Source organism: Trichoderma citrinoviride (genome assembly GCF_003025115.1).
Source record: "Trichoderma citrinoviride strain TUCIM 6016 unplaced genomic scaffold BBK36scaffold_1, whole genome shotgun sequence".
NCBI lineage: Eukaryota > Fungi > Ascomycota > Sordariomycetes > Hypocreales > Hypocreaceae > Trichoderma > Trichoderma citrinoviride.
Window position 1 is genome coordinate 33,408 of NW_020194709.1, and position 9,900 is coordinate 43,307.

Consider the following 9,900-nt stretch of genomic DNA (forward strand, 5'->3'; position numbering starts at 1 on the left):
CTAATAAAACGGCTACCTCGCTCAATATTCTTCAGACGTTTCAGGACGCACCTGCTGGTCTCCCTGTCCGGAGCTACAGTTCGTCTCATCTGGGATGGCATAATTATATATCGCCTCGCTTGCATTACCAAACCACCAAACGCCAGCAGGGGGCTCACGTTGAGTGATGTCTCCACTGTCAACTGCTCGCTTAGCTGCGAACATCATCCTGAAAAGATCAGAACGCAGCCTCTCACCAGCAGCAGGCTGGAATTACTTCCTTAACCGCTCTTATGAAACAATAACCGCTCGTTTCATAGTTGTTCGCAGCGGAAATAACGAACTGTAATTCCAATTGTTGCTAGTCTCGTCGTTCCTCTGGGGTCGGGGGCCTGGCAGCTTCAGAGCCATGCTCCGTAACAGTGATGAAACGCCAAAAGCATCAACTCCTACGAAGCGATGCACCGGTGATGACTTCGTGCGGATTGAACGAACATATAAGTCTGCAAAGTTGGCAATGTTCACGAATTCTTTTTGACTGTCGACAACAAACACTCTCATCCGCTCTATCCAAGTCACACTTGCTCATCGCTTTGCCGCAAACCCTCACTATCCAATCTTATCATCCTACACTCGCCCAATATCTTCACTCCCACCAACATCACAATGCACTTCACAAAGCTTTACCTGGCAGTCTCATTAGCTGCCTCAGCTCTCGCTCTACCTACCAGCATGCCGCACAAGAGGGCCCTGCAGTTCCGCCCATATGCCGACTTTCAAATCTCGGACGGCAAGGCAGGCAATGCTCTCAGTGAAGCTCAAGCAAAGTTCCCAGTAGGTTACCAGCGTCCCGAGCATCTTATGACCTCAATTAACAACTGTTAGATCGACACAAACAATTTGAAGGACGTCTCAGATAGTGATCTGGCCATCATCAAAGCCGCCCGGGAGACCGCGGAGGCAGCCGAGACCGATGCATTCAACGATCAAATTGATGCTGCAAGCGGCGACGCTGCGACAGCACTGCAAAACGGCAAAATCAAGAACAAGGTTCTGAAGCTGTTTCTTGAAGTGTCAACCCTGCAGATTGAGCAGGCTCAAGGGGCTGACAACCAGGACAAGATTGACGAGGAGCAGACGAAGCTGAACAACAATATTAGCTTGGACAAGAAGGCGGCTGGCCAAGCAAGCCAGGGAGTTGTGTTCACAGACGATGTTGAGCCAGATAACTAGTCCAATATTGCATCTACAATGAATTATGGGTTATAAGATCGACAAGATTGGGGGTTACCAATGTCTCAGTGCTGCGTGACAATGACTTTTGCCTACTGGTGCCCAGATTTTATAAGCAGATGCAGGTACATCTCCACCACTGCCGCGCGTAGGCTTGTTGGCATCACCTGACGTCAATGTTGGCCATAGAATGAACTCTGATCGCCTGACAGGCGATGAGCATACGCAGTTCATGCGACCGAATCCGCAGCACCATGACCCTGTACATCTGGGTAGTAATTCAATAAGCTTAAAAAGCTGAATGGTTTGGATTGTGTTTCGGCAATCACTTATGCATTCCACATCTTTAGCCGAGATGCTTTGCCCCTCCATCTGTCCCTTTGCCATTTTTGTCTGAGGCTGGCTGAGCTTCATTTTCTTTCCCGCCCACACCTCGGCTCCTCCCGCACCACCTGTGGACTAGTTACAGTACGTGTATCGCATATACGGTCGGCAGTGTTGGCTGTGTCTCGGCAGTGTCCGGAAGGATCATGCTTCTTTCGAACGGCGAATCCTCCAACTTCGATACAGTCTCTCATGTGGGGATAAGGTTCCAACAACTGACAACGCCTTGCTGCAAGTACTGTTCTGCTCCGTTGGTCATCGCCATGATTTTCTCTGTTACGGCTTGGTTGAAACGAGAGTGCTGGAGGGCAAGGTAGAAAGCACAGCACTGGCGATCGCTGAAACGCCACCTCGAAATGGAGTTGGAAATTGATCTGTGTCATTGTTGACTAGTGCGAGGCTTCGCGTCGGTAGTGTTCTGCGATAGAAGGACGTATCTGAGTTCGCTTGAGCCTCTCGTCTTTGGCACCCCAACCTCGTCTTGCGACGTAGGCATTGGTTCCCTTGGGATGCCTGCGAAAAGCTGCGCACCGAAAGGTGGGAAATAGATCCCATCTGCGAGAGAGGCAGTGTAAAGGTCGATTCGAAGGAGAGCACCCAACACTACGGAGTATGTGTTGATAATAGCACGAGGTCTTGTGTGTTTTCGCTATCGCGTCAGACATCGGCTCAAAGATAGTACAGCCTTACCATGTCAAATCCCAAAAGCACAGAGGCATACGGAGAGGAGCATGGCCTGGGGCAACGCCTCGCCAAATAGTCAGTCGTTGCCCTCCTCTGGCAACAGGCCTTGTCCAACCGCCAGAGGAGAATCACACCGACAGTGTGCCGGACGCTGACCAAGAAATAGCAGAGCCAGAATAATGCGGATTGGTTGTCGCCACAGCGCTAGATGGTAAATGCTTGGATCACGACGGAGAATGCATCGCTCAAACGCTGGCAGTTACCAATGCGAACAACGCCGAAGATGCCACGATGCTTTGTCCAAAGCTCTCGAGCCCTGCTGAGCGGCTCAATGCAGCGCTCATGTATCCATATGTCGACCAGTGTCGTGGTCTTGAACTTTGATCTTCAAATACTTACGGCCAAGAGTAGTCGATCGTCGGGGATATTGCAGAAACGTCCTCGCCGGTCTTCTAACCCTCAAGCCAACAGGCGAGTAAAGCAGCATGAGTCGAGCCGTCGCATGTTTGTTCGGGTTTCGATAGCTGACGACGGCCCGTTTGATCGACCGCGATTTGGATCTGGCTAGGAGCTGCGCGCTGCTCTGCGCGGAAAAGAAAGGCCCCAGCAATGTGCGGTCATTGGGAGAGCCTTGGAGTAGAGCGAGGATGAGTGAGTGATGATGTGGGATTGTGTTGGAGTTGTGTCCCGAAATGGATGCTGTGACGGAGGAATTGCTCGCTGCTGTCGGCCAGTGCACGAAGAAGGAACGGCTGGAGATGCTGTCGAGGCTCCTGGCGATTCGCCATACTACGCAGGTGAGCAGGTTAATCAGTGGTAGCCGGAGATAAAGCACCAGAATGGGATCGAAGTTGCTCTTTGGGCTGTTGGTCACTCGCAAGGCATCTGTAGCTCAAGAAATCTCATCAAGCAGAGAAACGTTAGCTCGTACACGGACAATAGGTGCTGAAAATCGGGAACCCACCAGGTTGAGAGGTATCCGCTCGGCATGTTCTTCACCTCTGCCGTCGTCGTAAGGAAGGGGAGTTGGAGCTGTTGGGAGGGGGGTAGAAGAGATGCGGGACGTGCACATAGTGTCGCGGCCGATCTTGTCAGCTGGAGGTGATCGATCGGTGGAGTCTGCACTGCTTGGGCACCGTATTGATGCTTTGGCATGGAGTTGAGAAACTGGGATCTGATCATCATAAGAATGGGTTGATCTATGGTCAAGAAGGCTGTAGGCTCAGTGGAGTCTGGTGTTTTGCCGCTGTATCTAGCTAGGAGTTTACAGCGGCATCAGCAGCTCGGCTTACTGCGTGCTAGCCCGTTGGAAGGTCATGCAAGATGTGATCCTCTTCCGATGGTAAACGGATCTGGTCTGAGCTCAGGTTGCAATTTTTTTCAGAGGTGTATGAGAGGCCTTCTTCCAGTAATAACTTTCCAGTGATTGAAACCTGGCAGCGGTAGCGCAAATTTGCAAAGGGAATGCAATATGCTGTCTGTCAATGTCGCTGAAGGTGTCTTATCGCTCGTGCGATAACAACCGCTGCAGCCCACAGAGCCAAGCGCTGAGATTCCCCTCCGGGGCTGGTCTCTAGGCGTATTCACCAAACATCAAATCATTGCGCTGATATGGACTTTACCCAGATTGATCCTTGTTCTGCAGATCAAGGGACTGCTGAATTTGTTCCCACGTTGCCACGGTTTCTTTAAGCGGGTATGACGACCTCAGCAGGAGTTATTTGTTTAGGCACTTTGACATCCACTCTTCTTCATCAGTCTTGGCATGGGAATGTTCAGTTATTCCAGTACCTAGGCGATGCTACCATGGTCAGATGGTTGAATGACAAGGTACCTACAGATAGTGATCCATCTTTGCTATCTAATAGCCTGTCATTTCCCTCGTTCTCTTTCAGCTGTTCTGTATTTTTTTTGTAAAGACATATTTGATGCCATAAATCTCGTAATCGTGTACTACGTACAAAAATTATCGATGATTCTTCAACAGCTTCACAAAAGCTCGTCCGACCAACTTCTACAGCAACCGAATCCGTCCAACCTATAGCCCTAAGAAAGCTACATTATTGTCTTGGAGTACTCCACAGCAAAGCCGCTGAGCAAACTGAAAATGGCCAGCACATAAAACTTGCCGGCATATCGTGAACTGCTCGACTTGCTGGCGATGAGGACAATCATAGTAAGAAGGCTGATGGCGGGGCCCGCAACAGACAGGCCAAAGAAGAGTGGACTCAATCCAAGAGACTTTCCAGTGATATAGAGAAGAGTCGTTATGGCAGTGATGAGAGACAAAAGCAACGTTGTGATCCAGTTGCGGAAGAGGACTGCCATGCCCTTGACGCCAGACTTCAGGTCATCAGCCGTATCCTGACGAGCATAAACTACGTCATAAAAGATGACCAGCATAATAATAGACGACACAAGGCAGGCCGTTGGCAGAAAGTTCTCTGATGACAAGGGGTTGGCGCCCACAGCATGCGGTCCAAATACGATAGAAACGGATAGCGTTGAGCCCAAAGTAACTTGAGCGAAGTGTGTAAATCGCTTCCCAAAGGGATAGATGCATGTCAACAAGACAGTTGCAGCGCCGTCGATCTTGGATTCAAGAGGAAAGTCTTGAATGGAGAGGAAACCGAGGGCCACCAGGGCTGTGGTAAAGACATGGCCCTGGAGGGTCGAGATTGCACCTCTTGCAATGGGTCGGTCGCGGCACCGAGCTGTTTGTCTATCAAAATCCTGATCAACGTTGTCGTTCCAAGCACAGCCGGCGCTTCGGATGAGGAAAGTCCAAATCGCCAGATTGAGGAATCGACTCAGGAGGAAGTTGAGATGTATTGGAGCAGGCGTAATTTGACCGGCATAGAATAGTCCCAAGATGTAAGGGTATATGGTCATGTAAATGCCATGCGGCTTATCCAGACGAATGAGTTCTGAATAGGGAACCCATGATGATGGCAGGTATGAGAGAATCCCCTTTGTGGGAGGAGTGTAAGTAGAGGCCTTGGCTTTCGACGGAGGCATTTCGGTGTTAAGCCTGTACCCAGTCACCTGCAAAAGGAGGTTGCTCAAAACATTCGACGCTGTATTGGAAATGTACGGAATAATCCTGGTACTTGGGCCAACCCAATATATAGGTGAGACTGTTGCTAGACCGATATCGAGGCTAAGGCGTAGGGCCCGGGGAGCATTACAAAGTCCTTGGATGTGAATGGCTTGTATCTGAACCCTAAATGTATCTGGGTATGAAATGCTCCGAATCTATTGCCTGCGATTGTATAACATACCCCCATGACTCGGGAATCTCCCAAGAGCTTCGCCACGTCTTACCTTGTGGACCGACATAACGAAACGAAGTACTGTTTTCCGCCTCGATGACATATATTAGCGCTCCGTTCACTTATTGTTATCATCATCCGGTAATTGAACAGGTAGCACGGACTAAACATGATGTGTTTTACCGTACGGAGTGCTGCGCCATCGGTGACTATGAAGGGGGCTATTTCGGGCACACTGATCCCAACACACTGTCACATCAATCCCACCGACCGGGAAATCGAACCTGGAATCTCAGATCTCTGGGCCAACTTGAGCACAAGCTGTTTCGTTGGCGGCGAGTTTCAATTTGTCACCTAACCAGGGCCTTTTCCGCTTTGGACCAGAAGCTGTAATATGCCGACAGGCACACTGACGTGGTAATATTCCGATATCACGCGTATGTGATCTCTGCGAGGCACAGAGATAGTCGTTGATCGGCGTAAGCAAATGTGTTTCATCCGCTCCGATCCTTCTATTGCATTTCTCGGTCGTGGTGTTATCGTACGTTAATTCTGAAAGCCGTGTTTATGTCGTTCATCGTCTTAATTAGATTGGGGGGATACATATACGTCCCTTTAGGATCGACGTAGAGTGCATGTATGTGTAGCCGTATCTCACTATTTTCACCCTTTCTTAATCAAGTCAGCTAAGTGCATAAAGATTATTCGCAGCAAAGATGGCGATTCCTGAAAAATGTACCGTTCTCGTCATTGGCGGTGGGCCAGCTGGCTCATACGCAGCTTCAGCTTTGGCACGAGAGGGCATCGACACCGTCCTCCTGGAGGCTGACAAATTTCCACGGTATTACTCCAGCTGATCTAGAAAGAAAAAGAAAAAGATTGGTGAAGGAGGAATTATTGACCATCTCCAGATACCATATTGGAGAGAGTATGCTGGCGTCCATGCGCCACTTCCTCAGGTTCATCGATGTGGACTCAGTTTTTGATAGCTACGGGTTCACAAAGAAGGTAAACACATGCTCCGCAAGCAGAGGGAAAAATCACAGTGATATTGGTATTAACTCTCAGTGCAGGTTGGTGCAGCTTTCAAGCTCAACCCTAAAAAACGCGAAGGATGTAAGTCACGAACTGATGACTCTGTATACACCAAAGCTCACCTAAGATAGATACCGATTTCCTTGCTGCTGGTGGTCCCCAGAACTATGCTTGGAATGTGGTTCGCTCGGAGGCAGACCACCTGCTTTTCCAGCATGCCGCCAAAAGCGGCGCAAAGACTTTTGACGGCGTCCAGGTTAAGTCCATCAGGTTCGTTGATGAGCCCTACAAGGGCCCTGGCGAACTGCCTCATGACTATCCTGGACGGCCTGTTTCAGCAATCTACCTCCGAAAGGACGACAACACGTCTCACGAGATCAAGTTTGACTACGTTGTCGATGCCAGTGGACGTGTAGGGATTCTTAGCACGAAACATCTGAAGAACAGAAAGTACAACCAAGGCTTGAAGAATGTCGCTACGTGGGGATACTGGAAAGGAGCTGGCGCATATGGTGTCGGAACGCCAAGACAAAACTCACCCTTCTTTGAAGCGCTTCAAGGTTCGTCCTATTATTTCTCTCTGGCATCTTCCGCGGGTCTCTAACGCTGTACAGATGAGAGCGGCTGGGCGTGGCTGATTCCCCTGCACAACGGAACAACGTCTGTGGGAATCGTCATGAATCAGAAGATGTCTGCCGAGCGGAAATCTCAAGCCGGCTCTCCCGACTCAAAAACCTTCTACTTGGACAACCTTAAGCAACTCGCGCCAGATCTATCCAAGCTACTTGAGAACGCCGAGCTACTGACAGATATCAAGTCCGCATCAGATTACTCATACAGCGCCTCGGGCTATGCTATTCCTTATGCTCGAATTGCAGGTGATGCTGGTTGTTTCATCGACCCGTACTTTTCTTCTGGCGTCCACCTCGCGTTCGTTGGTGGTCTATCTGCAGCAACGACAATTTCCGCAGCGATCAAGGGCCAAGTCCCGGAGGAGGAGGCTGCCGATTGGCACTCGAAGAAGGTTGCCGACAGTTATATTCGCTTCCTGCTGGTTGTATTGAGCGCTTACAGGCAGATTCGCAGCCAGGAAGAGGCTGTGCTGAGTGACTTTGATGAAGATAACTATGATCGCGCCTTTGCTTTCTTCCGACCAAGTAATACCTCATCTCCATCAATTGCAAATTAGATACTAACGCCTGTGTAGTTATTCAGGGAACTGCGGATGTCGACACGAAGCTGTCCAAAGAGGAGCTCAATAAGACTCTCGAGTTCTGCAGCAACGCCTTCGAGCCCGTCAAGCCAGAAGATCGCTCGAGCATGCTGGAGCAAATGGGCAAGGATCCCACCGCCGCGTACCAGGTCGACCTCTCTCCTGACCAGCGGACTGTCGTTGATCACATCCGTGCCAGACAAATGATGAGGACGGAGGATACGATGAACATCAGCAGCTTTGGATCGGACTCGATTAACGGTTTTGTCCCCCACCTGAAGAGGGGTGACCTTGGTCTTATGGCCAAGGCCTAAAGATACGGTAGAATGTGTGATCAACTTGATAGAACTTTCGTATGTTCCCGAGTTGCGCTGATGGAGATATGGTAATAAAGTATTGCAGAGAGAAATTGAATGGTTGCGGGACCTCTTTCGCTCTTTGTCGTAAGGTGATTGATTGTATGTCGTGGTAAGTGACTCGCGAAGTGCAAGAATTCACTAGAAGGGCTTGTAGTATATGACAAGCGGGTGAACGTTAAAAGATAAACTTTGGGGATCGGAAGGGTGATATGGTTCATGCAGGAACAGATCTCGGCTGCTACCTACCTACTCGATGCATAGGATTGACTGACGCGTGTAACCCAAAGTTAAGCTTATTAAGAGTAGGTCGTATTTGACGTCAATGTGCAGTTCATTTATCCTCTCAAGCGTAAGGTATGTATACTACCTCCGTACTTCTCAACCATTCAACTTATCAGTATAAAAGTTTATTAATCGCCGCACCGTACACCAGGTATCGAAAAGAAGTCTACCCATTTCTAGGCGGCATTGGCAATGCCAATCTGCAGCTTGTCAAAGTCAAAGAGAATAACCTTGTCCTTGGCAAACGTCTCCCCCAAGTTGCCAATCACCCAATCTCCATCGCCCAAGGTCCGTACATTCAGTACGCAGGCAGTCTCGGTGCTGGATACGGTAATCTTCTCGACGTAGTTCTGGGGGATAATCTCCCACTGGGGAGTTCCCGCGCCGAATTGGTACTTGAGAGGAGGCAAATTCGTGACGTTGGAGCAGGGCACGGAGTAGAATGCCTGGGCTCCGTTATTGGGGGCCACAGAAGGATCGAGAGTGATGGGCTTGGCTCCAGTGAGCTCAATCAACCTCGCATAACTGTTGACGGACACGGGGGCGCCACGGCCGAGACTCGCGTAGTCGAAGACTGCTCCAGATGCCGTCTTGTTGATTGCCTGTGCCTCGTCCCCGATCAAGTGCTGGGTAACCGGCAGGGCCCAATAATTGAGAATCTCGGGGCTTGTGACGATGTCGATGGTGTTGACCAACGGGAAAACAATGCTTTCGTACCACTGAATAGTCCCAGACGAGATCCAGTTGGAATGATACCCGCCAAGGGTCTGAACAGCATCGTTTCCATTGCAAAGAGATCGTGCCGGGGCTACATTCCCAAAAGTGCTGTTGTAACAATAGAGAAAGGACACTATTGGACTTGAATAAAGCCCCTGCTTCCAAAATTGATAAAAGGTGGATTGAGTTGACTGATTGTCTGTTTGAAACACAGGCGACAACCCAAACACGCCTGTAAATGGGAACGAGCTTGGCTGCGGGAACTGCATATCAGCCAGCATAAAGGTTACTGGCGCAGACAAGGGCCCGACATGCTGGATATCCGACCCAAACTGCACAGTAAGAGGAAGCGGCCCAAAGAAGCCGTTCGGGTTCCAGGTTCGGCCAGGATACAAACTCGTCTGGTTCTTAAAGGTCGACGACTTGGATTGGTTGAAGAAAGCCTGTCCATCGACAAGGCACGCCGAAGTATCATGTGGGCTTCCCAAACACAGCGTAGAGAGAGTGAATTGATTGATCCAAGTCCAGTCCATCAACGAAATCACCGACTGGGGAGGCGAGCCAATGGAGATGGGCGCCAAGAAGCCAAGCGCACTTAGAGTCAGAGGCAGGTCGACAGGTTGAGCAGTAGCAGGAGAACGAGGCACTCTTGCGCTGGACTGCCCAGCGAGCAACAGCGAGAAGAGAAATTTGCGTACGGTCGGCATCTTGGAAACTAGAGCAAGAGACTTGGATGAAGCCT

General features: G+C 50.0%; 4 protein-coding genes across 4 annotated transcripts; 2 read left to right on the top strand and 2 right to left on the bottom strand.

Annotated features, from left to right (window-relative positions):
- Positions 1–645: 645 nt before the first annotated feature.
- Positions 646–1,212, top strand: BBK36DRAFT_1136801 (hypothetical protein; the record flags this gene model as incomplete). Its single annotated transcript, XM_024893102.1, has 2 exons — positions 646–813; positions 865–1,212. The coding sequence occupies 2 exons, from the start codon at positions 646–648 to the stop codon at positions 1,210–1,212; spliced, it is 516 nt and encodes a 171-aa protein (XP_024753442.1).
- Positions 1,213–4,335: 3,123 nt separating this feature from the next.
- On the bottom strand, positions 4,336–5,298 carry BBK36DRAFT_1108656 (hypothetical protein; the record flags this gene model as incomplete). The annotated part of the gene is made up of 1 exon (XM_024889385.1): positions 4,336–5,298. The coding sequence occupies one exon, from the start codon at positions 5,296–5,298 to the stop codon at positions 4,336–4,338; it is 963 nt and encodes a 320-aa protein (XP_024753443.1).
- Positions 5,299–6,268: 970 nt separating this feature from the next.
- On the top strand, positions 6,269–8,114 carry BBK36DRAFT_10 (FAD/NAD(P)-binding domain-containing protein; the record flags this gene model as incomplete). Its single annotated transcript, XM_024888859.1, has 6 exons — positions 6,269–6,393; positions 6,464–6,560; positions 6,626–6,668; positions 6,719–7,147; positions 7,202–7,744; positions 7,795–8,114. 6 exons carry the CDS (start codon positions 6,269–6,271, stop codon positions 8,112–8,114), a joined length of 1,557 nt encoding a protein of 518 aa, XP_024753444.1.
- A 503-nt stretch (positions 8,115–8,617) lies between these two features.
- On the bottom strand, positions 8,618–9,865 carry BBK36DRAFT_1107553 (acid protease; the record flags this gene model as incomplete). The annotated part of the gene is made up of 1 exon (XM_024889266.1): positions 8,618–9,865. One exon carries the CDS (start codon positions 9,863–9,865, stop codon positions 8,618–8,620), a length of 1,248 nt encoding a protein of 415 aa, XP_024753445.1.
- Between the last annotated feature and the right edge of the window lie 35 nt (positions 9,866–9,900).